Here is an 18,355-nt window from a genome sequence, read left to right as displayed (position 1 = left end):
CAGTGGAGTTCACGGTTTATTTTCTTGACAATGAAAATGAACGTCTGATGCATCTACATTTTTGTTCCAAGTAGTGCAACCAGAGAACATGCTGACAAAGGGATCACAGCCCTTTCTCCACGACAGTAACATTTCTCAGTATAATTCCACGGACATTTTAGTTTATCAGTAAATCTGTTGTGAGGTGGGCAAGTGCATCAATTCTTGGGGACCTGCTTATTCTTGGGCGATTAAATAAAATTGCATTTCTGTACCACAAACAAAAGTGTAAGTTCTAGAGCAGAGGTAAATTAAGTCACGCAAGAAGGAAGTGTGACTTCCCATCTATATTGGACACTGTATCACTTAAGGATAGTGTCTAAAGTTGAAGGAGATCGCGGAAACAGCAAATCAGTGTCACTGGTCCCGTTTGGAATTTGCCACAATGCTAACTTCTTGTGCAAGCCTATAGCTACATACCCTACAGGTGCCTCAACTCACACTCATAGTTTGGATCAGTTGTGGTATGGCTTGCAAACACAGGGTCTTGTGAACTAAACTGTGGGATTTATTTTCATTGCCTAAAGAGAAAGCTGGAAAGGATTATGTCAGGGGTATGTGGAATAGCCACAGTTCTCTGACTTAATCAAAGCATGATTTTATGTTTGTTCCCATTGCCCTTTTACACGGGGAGTCATTTATATCTGCTTCGATGTGAAAATTCTGGCCAGCCCTTACATTTTCTGGCCACACTAAGGTCAGAGGCTGTCACTTTCAGTTGCAAACATTTTGGATGAAGAAATAAGAATGTGCAATGTAAGATAGTAATCAAAATACCGGATCAGATTTTAAGGACAAATCTTCTCCATCCCCATAGAGCCTCCCTCTGGGAAGTCTGCAGCAGGAAGGGCAGCCGTGTGGAAGGCTATCCCTTTTGTCAACTGAAGTAGGATAAACATAATGCCAGGACTCTTGCACTGGCTATTCCACATCTACTTCTCTCATCTCTGTCTTCCACTTTGTGCTGTGTGCTGCCACCCATGAATGAGCTTGCTGCCTTTTCCTGTGGCTTCAAGTTGAATTTGGCCACTGGTGATCTCTGGCAAAACTGGAAAAAGGGAGAAGAGCAAGACAAGGGTTACCATTTGCTTGGTCTTTCCTCAGCTAGCCTGCCTCCATCTGATGGTGTACTTGAATAAGTCGCTCCTTTCAGGGTTGGCTGTTCCAATGACACCTTCTCTCCAGGTTAAACAGTCACTCCCTTAGGGCCTAAGGACATCAGCCACTTGGCTGCTTCTAGCCTCCAATTCCTAGAACCCTCATGCTCACCAACTACCTTGTAAACAATCCCTTTGAAAATAATCTCATGAGGCCTGCTACCATGACTTGGTAGCCTTTCCGCTGCCTGTGACACCAGCATCCCATAAGGGTACTGGTTTGAGTTCTGGCTGCTCCACTTCCTATCCAGCCCCCTTCTAGTGGCCTGGGATAGCAGCAGAGGATGGCCCAAGTCCATGGGTCCCACACCCATGTGGCAAATCTGGGAGTAGCTCCAGATTACTGACTTAGGACAGGCTCAGCTGCAGGTATTAAGGACATTTATGGAGTGAACCGATGGATGGAAGATCTCTGTCTCTCTCCCATTTCTCTGTAACTCTGCCTTTCAAATAAAAATAAATACATCTTAAAAACAATCTCCTCATTTTAGCATGCCATTAGTTTTCTGTAGAGACCCAAGTTGGAAAAAAAAAAAAACTTCCATCAAAATTCATATTGTACAGTAGTGCTTCAAGTTCAAAAAAATCCGTTTTCAGGCCCGTTGCAGTAGCCTAGAGGCTAAAGTCCTCACCTTGCATGCCTCAGGATCCCATATGGGTGCCAGTTCTAAACCTGTGTGGCCCTACTTCCCCTCCAGCTCCTTGCTTGTGGCTTGGGAAAGTAGTGGAGAACCCAGAAGAGGCTTCTGGCTCTTGGCTTTGGATTGGTTCAGTTCTGGCCATTGCAGCCATCTTAGGAGTGAATCAGCATGGAAGATCTTCCTCTCTTTCTCTCCTCCTCTCTGTATATCTGACTTTCCAATAAAAAAAATTCTTTAATAAAAACAATTTTTTTCAGATGATGTAACTCAATGCAAAATGCATTCATATTTGCTCCAGTCTCATTGTCCAAAGTGGCTCAGCAGCTACTGCACTGTATTTCCATATACATCCTGCCAAGTCTGTTGGTGCCGTTAGACTCACCTAGTACACACTTCTTTCTCTTTCAGGCCTCTCTTATTAGGGAGGAAAATGGATCTAATTATTTTAAAAGACCTCACGAATTACTGTAATATATTTCCAAAAAAATATGTACTTTAAAAAAAAGATTTATTTATTTTTATTGGAAAGTCAGATTTACAGAGAGGAGGAGAGACAGATTTTCCATCTGTTAATTCACTCCCCAAGTAACCATAGCAGCCGGAGCTGAACTGAAGCCAGGAGCCAGGAGGTTCTCCCAGATCTCCCACACGGGCGCAAGTCCCAAGGCTTTGGACCGTCTTCCACTGCTTTCCTAGGCCACAAGCAGGGAGCTGGGTAGGAAGTGGAGCACCTGGGATATGAACCAGCACTCAAAGGGGATCCTGGCATATGCAAGGCAAGGACTTTAGCCTCTAGGCTGCTGCATCAGGTCTAAGGCCCATATATATATATATATATATTTTATATATATTTTTAATATATATATATATTTTTTTTGTGTGCACCATTCCTGGAGGTACTGCAGCACCAGGTTGATGCATGGAGTGGACGGAGCAAGCTCCTGTTCCAACTCCTCGTTCCCAAAAATCCATTTAATACATTGTCCTTGGATAGAGGAATTATCAAATATTAAACTGATAAGAACAGATACTACACTTGATTTTAGTCAAAAGGCCAAGAAGCAATAAACCATGTAATTCTAAAAAAAGAGGGCTGTTCAGCATAAAATGATGAAGTTCAACGGTTAGAACTGTCACCAGCAGTGGAGGAGAATGCATGACTTCATGTATTCCGACCAAAATGAGGCCTAATTTTCCTCGGCTTTGTTTTTAAAACATCATACCCAGCTGGAATTTGAAGTCCCTGCCTTAGTATTTGTGCAGCTGTTCAGGACTTCAGGACTTTCCAGTGTCTCAGTTACTCAAATTTTTAATGCACATATCAAAGAAAGCTTAGTTTGTAGTCTTTAAAGTACAATATCTTAATGATTGTTGGTGGTTGTTTTATAGTTTGCCTGCAAAATCATTAACATTGCTTCTCTTTTTACCTCTTGCATCTGATCAGCCTCGCCTCCTCAGCCACATTTAAAATGAAAGAAATTAAGTAAACAACATTCAGCAATCAGGGGACCTTAAAATAGCAGGCTATCTGCAGCAGGTTAAACTCACACCAACACGCATGCAAATCATTCAAATTCTATACCTGGCAAATAAGGCTAACAATTTACACTTTGATTTGACTTGATTATTCAGAAAAAAAAAAAAAAACCTCCTGCCCTGCTTTTCTGTGGCACAAACATAGATGCTAGTTTTTTCTTGCAACCAAGTTTCTCACTGGAAAAAAACATACTATTAATCTTATGATTAAACAATTGTCCCTGACACCAACATCTCATATGAACACAAGTTCGAGTCCCAGCTACTCCACTTTCCAGCCAACTCCCTGCTAGTGCATCTGGGAGAGCAGTGGAAGATGGCCCATGCGTTTGGACCCCTGCACTCAGGTGGAGACTTAGATGACACTCATGGCCCCAGGATTCAGCCTGGCCCAGACACATGGGGAACCAAACAGCTCAGCAAATGAAAGATATTCTCTCTCACCTCCTCACTCTAATTGCCTTTAAAATAAATAAAGTTTTTTTTTTTTAAAGTAGTACCAAAGGAGGCAAGCCAAGTGCCTGTCCAAGATGACTGCATTCCCAGTTGGGAGGTGGTGGTACAACAGGTAAACACATACATAATACAATTTTAGGAATTAAGGACTATGAGGAGATAAAATGGGAAACAACGTAGATGGTATCCAGGTATGTTGTGACTACTTGGTGACATCTGGATTGAGAACTGAGGTGAGTAGAGAAGGAGGCAGCAGTGCGATAATCTGCAGAAGAGCTCTGCTAGCAAAGAAAAAGTGGAAATGACCTGTGGTATAAATGAACATTATGTATCTGAGGGCAGAAAGATGGGCAGTGTCACTGTAGCACTATTAAGAGGGAAGACTTGGAAGCCAGGAGCCAGGAGTCTCCTCTAGGTGTCCCACGTGGGTGCAGGGTCCCAAGGATCCAAGCCATCTTCTGCTCCTGCCCAGGCCACAGCAGGCTGTTGGATTGGAAGCAGAGTAGCAGGAACTAGAACCAGTGCTCATATGGGATGCCAGCATTGCAAAGTAGATTAGTATGTTGGCCACCACACTGGCCCTGTTGATTTTGTAAGCTATCTGACTTCTTTGCCAATTAGCCATGACCCATTCGTTTGTGCTTTGTATTCCAAAGACAGTACAATACATTCTGTAGGTGGATCATCCTGGTATGGGTGGAGAACCATCTCACTGACCCAATCAGTCTTGCCCCGCTATCCTGGATTGGGGCATTGGAAGGATGGATAAGGGGTGTTTCTGTTCATTGGCTATCACTCCCTTGGCATCACACAGCAATGGGGATATAGCAGAAAGAATTTAGACGCTGCAGCTACCAACTTTAGGTCTTTGAATAAGTTTCAAATTTCTTCCACACATTGCAGTAACACAGACCTCTTAATTCAGTTATCCCAGCACAATGCCAGGACTGTTCTGATCACCCTCAACCCCCAGTCTAAGAGAACAGACTAATTTTTGTAAAAGCTCACATCTGGCCAAACTCTGCATACCTCTTCTGCCTGTTTTCCTAAGCGCCTTCATTCATCTGTTGTATCCCTTACTCTCATTTACATCTTTCTCTGTATTTGATTCTCTTGACTCAGTCTTCCTCTACTCCCGCCCTTCTCTCTCCCTTTTTATTACTGTTTTCAGTTGCAGGTAATAGGAAACTCAAGTCTAACTGGCTTAAACATTGAGGGGATTTATTGGCTCCAGTAACTAAAAATTCAGCGAAGGCTGTGGCCTCGGAGTCGGTGCAGGTCACAATTACCAAGGATCCTGTTTCTGTCTACCTGCCACCCTTGGTGTCAGCTGCACTGAGGGATTGGCTTGTCTGGTGGCTACACAGGGCTGGGTGTGTGCAGGAATTGGGCCTGTTTGCTTCTTCAATATGTCCAGGAAGACTGAGAAGTGGATCTTCAATAAAGAAGCACAAATTCTGACCTTTCATTAATGATCCAAATCAATCCATGCTTTGGGCTAATTTCTGAGCCAATCCCAAAGGCAAGGAGTTGAGGTCAGCATGATCTAAGCAAGTGGTTCTCAACTGGACACACTGCCTCTTTAGAAGAGTGCCTAAATGTTACTATGATCGGCAGTTGGTGGAGCAGCATAGGGTCAGGAACATCAAAAGTCTTGGCAATGCACAACACAGACTTCTCCAATTTAGAGCTGCCTGCTCAAAATGTTAATACCCCTGTGAACAAAAGTGGCTTGGACCGCCAGGGAACATTCTTAAAGCTTTAGTTTTCCCTGAATTCCATGAGCCACACTAAGGCAGGTTGGATAACTGAACAAAACGGGCCTGGCACGGTGACCTAGTGGCTAAAGTCCTCGCCTTGCTTGTGCTGGGATCCCATATGGGCGCCAGTTCTAGTCTCGGTGGCCCCACTTCCCATCCAACTCCCTGCTTGAGGTCTAAGAAAGCAGTCAAGGATGGCCCAAAGCCTTGGGATCCTGCACCCATGTGGGAGACCTGGAAGGAGCTCCTGGCTCCTGGCTTCGGATTGGTGCAGCTCCAGCTGTTGCAATCACTTGGGGGAGCAAATCATTAAACAGATCTTCCTCTCTGTCTCTCCTCCTCTCTGTATATCCGACTTTGCAATAAAAATAAATCTGAAAAAAAAAAGTGACTAGACCCTCAGCCCTTGCTAACTTTATGACTGCCTTCTGTCTTCACTTATGTCTGTACTCAGAACACCCCTTTCAAATACCCGCCCCACTCACCACCTCCGCGTTAAGAACATCATTCACTTCCTAGTCCTGTTCCTTATACTTACCCAGATAAATCCTATTGAAGTAGAGAGATCTTGCCCAGGTTCTCTTTCCTGTTTTCTTCGATTATCAACTAAAAACCAAATTTTTGTGAAGATGGCAAAGCAAGGAGCTGGAAAGAATACCTGAATTTCTGACACCAGGCATGTTCATTCTAATCTTATTCAACTATTTTCTTGTGATATTTATATAAGGGGTAATCAACTTCATTCATGTTTAAGCAAATGCTGTTTGGATTTTTCTGTCATTTGCAAACATAGCAATATAGGAACAATTTAATCCCACCTTAATTCTGGGACCATAAATGCTGATGGCCAGACTCCATGAGGAGACAGTTCAGTGCCAACCAGTATCAATTATGTTCCCCAGCATCAACAGGGCCCTCAGACAGTGCTGCCCAGCAGTCTGAACCTCTGTAGCAGTCACTGCAAGCCTTCTTCATGCCCCTCAAGCTTTTCATTCCTTCTTTCATTATCAGCAGCTGATCTCTTATTCAACAGGAAAACATAAGAAGCCTCCAGATATGAACTTCTTCCCCTCAAGATTACTATATCCACTCCTCTCCCCTCCCCTCCAGCTTACATTAGCCAAGGTGAGGCTGTTAGCTGTGAGTAAGGTTATATGTTACGGATTCTATCCCCCATTTTATGCAGGGATATCTCTCTAGCCGTATCTTCCTCCCTTACTCTGCTGGCTCCCGTATTTCAGCTTTCAAACATCTTGAAGTAATTGTCATCTTAAAATCAAATAATACCCCTTGCCTTCAACCTAGCTTCCTCTTCCAGTTCCTCCATCCTTTTTCTTTGCATGAGAACCAAACTACTTTGCTGTGTTTCTACTTCTTATTCTCTAAGGACCACCTTAAAACATCTGGGGTTGGGTTTGTTTCCACCCCATGAAAACGCTGTTCTTAAGGTCATCAGCTCCTCCGTGGTAGCCATCCAGTGGACGTTTCCGAGTCCTCAGCTGACGTTGCCCTTTGGTAATGTGACTGTGTACACCACCTCTCTTTGGAGCATTCTAGCCATGCCACTGGTGTCTCCTGATCTCCCACGTCTTTCCCTGCTCACCCACCCATGTTTTTATGGGTTTCTTTTCTCACACTTCACCTCTACATGCTATTCTCAGCTTACATGGGTCATGGCTTCCCAGGGGATCTCACTATTTGCTGACGACCCCCAAATTCTGTCTCAACGGCAGATTTCTTTTTTGTGCTTCAAAATCAAGCATCCAACAGAACAAAACAGCATCATGGATGTCTTACAATGATTTCAAACATTCATTCTCCTCTCTCCTTCCCTACATAACTCATTTTCTGTCATTTCAATAGACTGACTGAACTATGACCCTTCCTAGTTGATCAAGCCAGAGCCATGGCTCCTGTTTCACCCAATCAAATGTAAAGTCTTGCCAACTTTGTGCTTACATATACTAAATATAGCTCAGACCTATCCATCTCTCTTCCTCCTCACTGCTGCTTGCATTATATAGTTTCCTATCACCTCTTACTTGGGCTGTCACACAACTTTCTGTCTCTATGGAATTTTTTTTAAAAGATTTATTTATTTACTGGAAATGCAGATCTACAGAGAAGGGGAGACAAAGATCTTCAGTTCTTTGGTTCATTCCTAAAGTGTTCACAATGACTGGAGCTGAGCTGATTCAAACTCAGGAGCCAGGAGCTTTTTCTGTGTCTCCCACGTGGGTGCAGAGTCCCAAGGTTTTGGGCCGCCCTTGACTGCTTTTCTAGGTCACAAGCAGGGAGTTGGATGGGAAGTGGGGCAACCAGGATATGAACTGGTGCCCATGTGGGATCCTGGTACATGCAAGGTGAGGTGCTTCAGCCACTAGGCTACTGCACCGGGTCCTCTCTCTGCCGTCTTACATAGCCATTCTCCACAGCAGAAGCCAAAGTGATCCTCTCAAAGCAGGTATCTGATCATGCTATTCTTGGATTCTCTATGGTTCTTATGATGCTCAATACATTGTTTGAACCAAGGTCTGATTTTTTTTTTGTCTTTAGCCTTGTCTGTTGCCACTTCCGTTTACTCTCCATTTAGCCACATTCAATTTCAGTCTCTCAAACATATGCTATTTTCTGTAGCCTTTGCACAAGCTGTTCTCTCATCACTTGCACCTGCCACCTGCAAGCCACTGATGCATATCACTCCCAAAAAGAGATCTTCTCTGAACTCCCAAGTGTGGTTCAGTGCTCCTCTGTGCTTCTGATTTGGCACAGCTCTTGCCATGCCATATTGTGCCATAACTGCTTGTCTACCTTCTGATAGATTTTAACATTGTGAAGTTAGGGACTGTGCCTAGTTCCTTCACCTTTGTATTGCCAGTTCCTCCCACTTAGCTCAATACATTTTTTTTTAATTGAATAAATGAATCCAAAGTAAGTGTTTGGCATTCAATATATGCTTTCCTAGTGGATAAACATGCCTGACTAGCCAGGCAATTAAGAGACATTCAGTATAACCACCACTCTCATGGTGAAGGAAAGAGAAGAAATCCCTTCCTCCAGACATCTTTATTTAATGTTTTTAAAAACATCACTAATTTTAATAAGCACTATAAATTATAATGTTCATGCAGTTAAAAAGATCAAATTAAAATCAGCTTTGGATTTCTAAATTAAGTTGTCAACAAGGCTCTTTATCTGAGGCCCCCCAGGAGTTCACAGGGGAAAGAGAAAGGTTTATCACAACTGTCAGGGAAGACTTTTTCCTGTGCCCAAGGTTACCAGAAAATTAAAAATAGCACTTCATCACATCAAGGGTAAAGGCCCAGCTCTAATGTGCTCAAATATTCAATAAATATTTAACTACAGTCTAAATGTCCACAAGGCTTCCTCTGTAACCTCCTTTAGTTTCATGAAGGATCTCCTAAAACTTTATTCTCCTGCATAGATCTCCCCTCACTGTATTGCTATCCTTTAGGAAAAGAATATCAGAAATCTTGAAAGGATCAATTCCTTCTCTCCTTTCTCTCTCCCTTTCAGACAAAAAGGACCAACCTACCTTTGTCTCATTTCTTCTTGTCCCAGCCCTCCTTTGTTTATAAAGCCCACCTTTCTGCTAAGCTCATTGCAACACTATTTTGTAGAATGACAAGAATCATAAATTGAAACCATTTATATTTACATATTTTAAAAGTTGCTTCCTTTGTGTTTTTTAAAGATTTATTTATTTTTATTGCAAAGTCAGATACATACAGAGGAGGAGAGACACATAGAAATATCTTCCATCTGATGATTCACTCCCCAAGTGACCACAAAGCCTGGAGCTGAGCCAATCCAAAGCCAGGAGCCAGGAGCTCTGCCGTGTCTCCCACACGGGCGGTGGGGGGGGCGGTGTCCTGTGTCTCCCACATGGGTGCAAGGTCCCAAGGTTTTGGGCCGTCCTCCACTGCCTTCCCAGGCCACAAGCAGGAACTGGATGGGAAGCGGGGCTGTCAGGATTAGAACTGATGCCCATATGGGGTCCCGGTTGGTCTCAGTCCCAGCTGCTCCACTTCTGATCCAGCTCAGCTCTGGCCACTACAATCATTTGGTCAGTGAACCAGAGGATGGATCTTTCTGTCTTTCCTGCTCTGAAAATCCGCCTAATAAAAATAGATAAATCTTAAAAATAAAATAGTATCAGTTTCAATTACATCCTTACAGGTCCAAACTTTATGAATTTAGGATGCAAAAGAGAAGTTTGCTCTGCTCCATGTTTCTAATTGAACTCATCATGAAGCACCACATCACCCACACTCTCTCATCTCTTCATGCCAGCAGAGATTAGCCCTTCTACACACTTGCAAGATTCCTGACTATAAGATAGCTTTTCTTTCTGAGAAGATAACTTGTTAGGCAAAGGAGTCCAAATTTATCAACAAATCACCTATTGTACCTCCAATTCCATTAGAAAGAGATGATCTAGAATTCAAAAAACACAAGGCACCCATATTAGTTTAGTCTGCTTAGACATAACATCAGTGCTGGCCTTTCAGAAATGCTGTGGTAGCTGGGAATGAACCATGCAGACAGAAGTTCATGAAAGAGTTCAAGTGTTTGTTCTAGCCAGGAGGATGATTTGTCACGAAGTCAGGAAGGTCTCCTTGTTTTAATTCCACGTAATTGTCAAGTTCAGTGTCCCTAAAGTCCTCTATCAACTTTCTACAAATAGAGAAATATTGAAGAAACAAAGAAATTTTTCTGGAAATGTTTTCACTCAGTAGGTGTGTTGTTTCATACATTCTCTAATAAATACTGGCTCCTGTAATCACAAATGAAAGCTTCAGTCATAATATTGAGGAAGTAATGCAATATTCACAGGGTAAAAATGTACATTTCTGTATGTCATGTAAGTTCTTTTCTAGTACATTTTTATCAGGAAGCACTGTAACAACGGAATGCAGGACTATGTTAACTTTTTATCTGAATTTTCATTCTAAGAAAACATTTTTATATATCAAAAACTTGTTCAGACTCATGTCACAGGTAAACATATAAATACATTCCTGTAGAAGCTAATGGGGCAAGTCTTTGGGATTTGTTTATGAATTTGTTTTTGGTCACTGTTCTGTACCCTTAATCTATACAAGTGTTTCAGCCATGAATATTCTTTCCATTAGCCATGATTAACAGGGTCCCTAAGATGCTCTGACTCCCACTGGGCTCCCCAAATGAAGAGTTTATTCGTCTGGGGCCATTTACCTTTACAAGTTTAATTCCACACAGATGGTCAGCATCATAGATTTATGGAACTAAGATGAAGAGAACAAATATGAATTTAATGATAGCAAAAGGTTGGATCATCTCGTTCCCCTAGCAGGTAATCAGATTCATAAGCACAGACAGGGCCATGGGGTTAAACATTAAAACATTTTACACAATTGCGGGAAGTGTTGGCTTTGGAGCGGACTCTCCCCACAGAGCAGACTGCCCATCCTGATGTCGTGAGTCCCTTCAGTCACTCAGTCTCCCATGTATTTACTCCCATGTATTAATGAATAACTCTTCATTGTTACCCACTCTGATAAAAGAACATCCGCAGGTCGGAATGTGAGGCTGGGCTGGATTAAATCCTGGACTCCTGCCTAATCAGAAGAATTCCTTATATTTGTGAAATCCCACCCAGACAGCATGTTCAATGGCCCTTTTGTATTTAAAGAGGAATTAAAACACTTTGGTAAATTAATATGGCTACATTTGAAGTCAGTAGCAACAATGAAACCATAAAACGTATTCAAAACCATAAAAGTATCCAAAGCAGGTAGCATGCTTTGATTACTTCTCTGTGAAAGACCACATCCCACGGGTACAATCATTGACTTTTTTCTACATCATGTGACAAGTTTGACTTCACAGCTATATTACATTACCTCTGCCACATGATGCTGACTTTGCATAGCATACATGATTCAGTCTCTGCTGCAGCTGAGTTCCCTGAATAAAATCCATGAAAAGTACAATGAACATCTGCTTTAATGTGGTATGATTTCCATTAGAAATGATGCAAACAAAAGGCAGGGATATCTAAGAAAACTGCCTGCTCTGCCTCCCCAGACCAATGCAAATTCAACTTTGGAAGGACTCTGTCTCGTCAAAGAAGCTTTAAATAACAAAATATCAAGATATAAACGATAACCATCTTCCTGGAAAGGCAGGAGCCAAATAAGGGCACCTATGAACGAGGAAATAAAAATGTATTAGAATGCTTTGGCTAAAGGAGTTATTACTGCAGTTGAAAACAACACTTCACTTCCTCAGACGGCAGCCTAAGCAAAGGAAGAAATACGAGAGGTGTCCCAACGATTTCAAGCGCACCATTAATGGAGCAGTACTTCTGGTTCTAAGCTAGGGAATAGAGAGAATACAAGAATTTTGGTAGTAATAAAACAAAAAAGTGGAATAATTCTATTTTTGGCGAATGTCTAATAGGAGCCTTGCTCTAATGTGTGAAACTAAATCCCTGATTGTACTGTCCTCCTCATTTCCAATTCAATAAATGGCAATTCCATCCTTACAGTCACCAAGGCTGACTGGGACACATCTTCCATGACTACTCTTCCTTTCACAGCTGACTTGCTGGCAAATGCTGTCAGCTTTGCCTTCAAAAACATCCAGAATCTGATCACTTTTCAACCCTTCTCCACTGGCAGCACCCTTGCTGTTCCATTCTATTTGGATTTTATCAAAAATGTAAATCAGATCGTGCCAGGGTCCTGCTCAAAACCATTCAATACCCACCCTCCCTCCCCATCTGAAAATATAACCCCTTTCTTGGGAGGCCTCCAGAATCAAGTTGGCACTCCCACCTTGCTTGAACTGTCATCTGTCTTCGGCTGTACCTACTACTCTTCCCTCTTTTGTATCACTTAGCCACACTGGCATCTTTGCCATTTCAGAAAAATGCAGACCTTTTTATCAGGGCCCTTGCACCAGCTACTCCCTGTGCTTACGTGCACTTCTTGGAAGTGACTCCTTTGGCTCCCAGATCTTTGCTCAAATAATCCCAGCAGGATTTCCTCAGTCCTCCTGTTTGGCCCTTGAACACCACCTATGTCTAATAACATGGCATTTTTGTATCACCCTTTTCAGCTTTATCTGCCCCCTCAGAATTGTTCATTATCATGCATTTTGTTCACTTTTTTCCCCTTATTTCTATTTTCCTAATAGAATATAAGCCTTATAAAGCAGGGATTTTTTTCCCCTCTCCACAGCTTCACCATCACCTCATGTTTAGAACAAAATATGCTGTGAGAGATGGCATGGTGGTATAACAGGCTAACCCTCTGCCTGCAGCACCAGCATCCCATACAGGCACCAGTTTGAGTCCCGATTGCTCTACTTCTCATCCAGCTCCCTGCCTGTGATCTAGGAAGGCAGTGGAGGTTGGCCCAGGTCCTTGAACCTCTGCAACCAACCACATGAGAGACCTGGAAAGAAGCTCCTGACTTTTGATAAGCTCAGCTCTGGCTGTTGTGGTAATCTGGGGGAATGAACCAGTGGATGAGGGTCTCTCTGCCTCTCCTTTTCTCTGTAGAATCTTTCAAATAAAAATAATCTTTAAAAAAACAAAACAGGGCCTGGTATGATAGCCTAGTGGCTAAAGTCCTCATCATGCATGTGCCAGGATCCCATATGGGTGCGGTTTGTGTCCCAGCAGCCCTGCTTCCCATCTAGCTCCCAGCTTGTGGCCTGGGAAAGCTTTCAAGGACAGCCCAAAGCCTTGGAACCCTGTACTTGCAGGAGAGACCCGAAGGAGGCTCCTAGCTCCTGGCTCCTGGCTTTGGAACAGTTCAGCTCCAGTCATTGTGGCTGCTTGGGGAGTGAATCAATGGAAGATCTTCCTCTCTGTCTCTCCTCTTCTCTGTATATCTGACTTTCCAATATAAAAAGTAAATAAGTCTTTAAAACAAACAAAAACAAGGTAAGCTGTTTTTACTGAATAGTGGATATTCAGTAAGAATGAACTGCCCCGAGGTCAGAACTGTGGCAGCAAGTTGAGTCCTTTCCTAGTGACCTGCCAGTTCAAGACCCAGCTGCTGTGCTTATGAATCAATGCCCTGCTGATACACCTGGGAAGGTAACGGAAAGACGCCCGTCATCATCATCCATGTGACGCTCTCGGACAGAGTTCTGGACTCCTGCCTTTGCTTGGTCAAACAGGCTGTTGTGGCCATTCGGAGAGTACAAATGGATGAGGATGTCTATGTTTTTTTGGTTCACTATTTCCCTTACTTTCAAATAAAAAAATAAATAATAAACAAGCATTTAAAAAATGAGTATGTAAAAGCTAGATGCCAGGTTAAAGTCCACTTATAAAAAAAAGTAATTGTCAAGGTAGTTGAGCTACGGGGCCAGTGCCTATGGCATGAAGAGCAAGAAATGGTTAATGCTGAGCTGAGATCTATTAACTGGTGGTATCTGAGGTGACATATGACAATGCGCTGGATTAGGGGACTAACAGTCATAATTATGTTTATCTTGAAAATTTAAAGTACTGGATAAATTTTCACTGGTGCTCTCCCTTAATCTGGGCCTAAAAACATACCATTCATGGCTCTTGAGGTGTCCCAAGGGAAAGCAGAGTAGAAGTATTTAAATGTTACATATTTATATTATTATGATTTATTTCTACCCTGCTTCCCCACAAGCTTTTATATTTTGGAAAGCATTACAGTTTCAAGAGAATAAATTGGTAAAAGACTCCCAAATCTCTGCCCTTCATGTTTTATTTCATGACCCTAAACTTTAGACCAAGGAAATAAAATTCCCTACACAAATTAAGTAACATTTAAGTATGAAGACCACTCTGAGAAAAGAGTTCAAGGATAAGGGTTATCTTTCGTTAAAGTACAACGCAGAGACTGAAATACAACTCCTCCTCCTTCTCGGACGGAGCACTGACACTCTCTGAACACAACTGAGTTAAGTTCAAGTGTTCAGTTAGGCACTGGCAAAATGACATGACTACTAAGTGCTTCAAGATAAAATACCTAATGATTTAAACTGCCCAAAATTTCAAAACCTTGAATTTGATAGAAAATGAACCATGTTTTTTTCTGGCTGCTTAGATGAGATTCAGGCACTCTGGGAAGAATATTAAATTTTTATCGTCACCAAGGCTGTATTTAAATAGCCTCATACGCAACTTGCAAAGAGCCAGCTCTCGAGCAGGAGTTAATTTAGAAAAGCCTTCAATTATTTAATTACTAATAAGTTCTCTTATCAACAAGTAAGAGATGCTCTCCAAAGGGAACTGCAGCCCTTAAAAGCATTTCATCAGAAGAGTAATTCTGACTGTGGGTCCCATCTCCCCAGCTTTCACTTCTGGTTGCCTATTCTGTTATGCAAAAATGAACTCAGAGACCAAGTCAAGTATCTATTTTGAAAAGTATTTACTTAGTTTGAATAAATTAATTGCAAATAAAAATTAAGCTACAATATATAGCCTGAACAGAAATGACTAGAACAAATACAACACAGGACTGGATTTCCTTGCATTAGTCACAAAGCATGTGACCATTCAGATAACTTCAAAATCAATTATATTTCCTTAAAAGGGGTAACAGCAGTTATGGATACATTGCAACTAATAAACTTATAATACAAGTTTCCTGACATGCATTTCCTGAGTGAACCCAATGATCATTTTAAAAACAAGGAAATTTTGACAGATGAAATAAAATAAAATATTTCATGGCTTCTAAGCAAAAAGTTTTGTTTTTTTAAACCAAAAGAAAATTCAGAATGGTGTTGTAATAGGATAAATTAAAGCTACTGCTACCACATACAAAAATTTGCTACAGTCAATGCAGTATTATACAACTTTTAAAATCAAAGGAAAACAAATCAAAAGATTTTTTAAAAAGGCTAATCTAAAAGTGTACTGATCTGTACAAGTGTCAAAAAAGTCTGATGTAGTGCAGCTGGCTACTTTTCTTGTGGTACATTTTAAAACAGGGACAGGGGAATCTGGAGCAACAGTATTTCCCTTGCTTCTGAAAGCAAAGAACTTAGCAGAAGTAGAGCCTAAACAGACCATGCAAGTGTATCCTTCCATGCTGCTACCACTGACTGGCACTCATCTGCCAACCAATCCCTTGAGTCAGGCCGCGGCAGCTCTCCTTAGGATTTCAGCCTATCATTAAGGCCGGTCTGCTAGGTTAAACGAAACAAAAACAAAACCCAGGGGCACTATTGTAACCCAACCCTTGGTATCTCTAGATTTTTTTTAATGCCTGGATAGGGCTAAATACAGAATCATTAATTAATTGAACATTTGTTTTTCTAAATACAAATCAACTCACTCTTCTATCTTGTTAATTTATTCTTTTCCTCAAGGGAGTGATTTTTTTTTTTTCTTCTAGAAACCGTGAACAGATGAACCACAGTTTATATATCCAAAAAATAAACTTGCCAAATGTTGCTGATACTAAAAACAGATTAGTTGTTGTGGGAGAAAAATAGATAATCTAGATTAAATTGCATATTCAAAGGAGCATATAAAATGTTTCTTAGCATTAAGTTTTTGTTATAGTACTACACTTGAGAGAAACATTAAGGAAAAAAATCTTTCCTGATTATCTTCAGTGTGGTTAAAAACAAATATCTTTTACACAATGGTGATTAATATGAATCTGGCTTTACAAAATATTCTAATTTACCAAATTCCCTATTGAGATATGGGTGGGGAGAGAGGTTCTCTTTTCCTTCTTCCTAACTTTGCAAATCCTTCAGCTATGTGCTCACTAAGCTACCATTCACACTGAAGGTGTGAAACCACCATTACCATGCTACTCTATCAAGAACATTCTAAGACATTTTCTATAATAAAGATAAATATAAAAAAGTTAATATACACATTGCTGTATTTTACAATGTTTGCAACAAACTGTAAACTAACATAGTTTGAACCAACAGTACCCTCAGTTATACAAAACAAATTTTTAACACTGAGGATGGGTGATTCAAAAACACTAAAACAAAGGCATCAAATTAGACTATGTCTTTTTCTCCTCAAAATATATTTTCAAAACTCAGAATTCAGAAGTCTGGGTACTTTCAAAAATTCCTTTGCTGAGTTTCCCAGTTTTTTTGTTCATAAATTGCTAGTAGTTATTATAAATGTTTTAAAAAATTTTTCATCTTAATGCAAACGACCAGAGCAGAGAAATTGTGACATGGACAACAGGTTGGAAAACCCAACTCACTTAGCTTATAAATTTATCATGTAGTCCTGGAGGACAACTGTTAGTCTAGAGGTCCTTGGAAAATAAGTCTGATGTAGCCTTGTTCACCAGCCAACTGATGTGCACAAAAAGGACAGGCTGCATGGAAAGTGTGAGTACCGTGCGGAAGCGGGATCTGGGACCAATAGGCAGTTGTCTTTTCTGAACACACATGCCCACATGGGCTAAATGCATGGGTAGGAGGGCCGGCGTCCACATAAAATCCAGCTTCACATCCAAGCCACAGAGGGACATAGGGACCAACAGACCTACACATGGGACATTCACGATCTTTTCCGTCACGTTCTTCTTTGTTTCCCCAGTTATGATAGCCATGCACATGGCCGCAGTTTAGATACACCCATGGTTGCTTTTCATCCACCACATCTTTTCTCTTCATACTAGGAAACGCTAGTGTGTTGAACCCCACAGGGCACTGAGGTCGTGCTGCATTGATTTCCTGCCTTAAAGCTTCTAAATGTTTCACCGTAGGAGTGTGGGAAAGGCCTTCTGCAGTGCGCCAGAGCAATGTTGCCCCACAGAGGTCAATTAATGAGCCATCTTGTAACTGATTGGTTTCAACTTCCACCTACAGGAGATGAGAAACAAAACATACATTTATCACTGTTCTCGATTTTTTATTTAAGAGTTTTGGTCTTGAGCACTTATTCAGGAAATGAGACTTTGAAGGATTCTCATTAATTATTCAAGGAACTTTGATGGCAATCATGAAAAATGTAGGCTTGAAAATAAGTTGTAAAATATTGAACAGTAGTATCTTTTTACTTTATTGTAAAGACAATTTAATACATCTGGCTAATCAATGAGCAGTAGTTTCAATTAGGTAACTACGACCAAAGATACATACACAGGAGCATAAAGTTTCCTGATGGCGACACTGAAGTATTATCCCCTAAGAAAGTATCTGATAGTCAGTGTTTACCAGCAGTGTGGGTACTTTAAAGGTTCACAGACAACAGAAATAAAAATTTATTCTGGTGCTAAAAATAATTTGGAAAAATTTACAGTTTTTCCACAATATGCATTTTCTACGAACTTTTTGAAGATCCCTAGTATATATGAATTTAAAAAGCTTCTCCATCAAGTACTCAATAGAAGAGCTTGGGGAATTCCTTTGTCAGGATGCAGTCCCTACAGATGAGTGTAAGGAACAGTCCAGACCAGACCAGGTTATAGTACATGCTGGCATTTGTGTGTGAATCAAATGTAGGGGCAGGCCAGGCTAGGCCAGTTTATAACACCCACTGGCAGATATGAGAATCAGGATGAGGTGTGAGACAGGCTGGATCTGGCTACAGCATCAACCAATTAATGCTAGGGCTGGGACTGGGGGCTTACTGAGCTGGGTTGGACAGCAGCACTCGCCAGCGCAAGCTGGAACAAGGGCAGACCAGGTCAGGTTAGGCTACAGCACCTGCCGGCAAATGCAGAGGTGAGACAGGCCACATGCCAAACTGGGCTGCAGCACCCACCAGCACATGAGA

General features: G+C 41.4%; 1 protein-coding gene and 1 non-coding gene across 2 annotated transcripts in view; both read right to left on the bottom strand.

The window, feature by feature from the left end:
- Positions 1 to 2,711: 2,711 nt before the first annotated feature.
- Positions 2,712 to 2,903, bottom strand: LOC121165499. Its single transcript, XR_005885277.1, has one exon. It is a non-coding gene; the product is annotated as a U2 spliceosomal RNA (small nuclear RNA).
- Positions 2,904 to 15,002: 12,099 nt separating this feature from the next.
- The window catches only part of PELI1 (pellino E3 ubiquitin protein ligase 1), a 58,113-nt gene continuing 54,760 nt past the window's right edge, over positions 15,003 to 18,355 (bottom strand). Inside the window, exon 7 of the mRNA XM_040993328.1 lies at positions 15,003 to 17,439. Coding sequence (XP_040849262.1) covers positions 16,873 to 17,439 — 567 coding nt within the window. The 3' untranslated portion in view covers positions 15,003 to 16,872. The remainder of the gene's footprint in view (positions 17,440 to 18,355) is intronic.

Source organism: Ochotona curzoniae, unplaced genomic scaffold (genome assembly GCF_017591425.1).
Source record: "Ochotona curzoniae isolate NIBS_2020 unplaced genomic scaffold, NIBS_Ocur_1.0 contig_883, whole genome shotgun sequence".
In the NCBI taxonomy this organism is placed as follows: domain Eukaryota; kingdom Metazoa; phylum Chordata; class Mammalia; order Lagomorpha; family Ochotonidae; genus Ochotona; species Ochotona curzoniae.
This window is presented reverse-complemented; position numbering and strand designations above follow the sequence as displayed.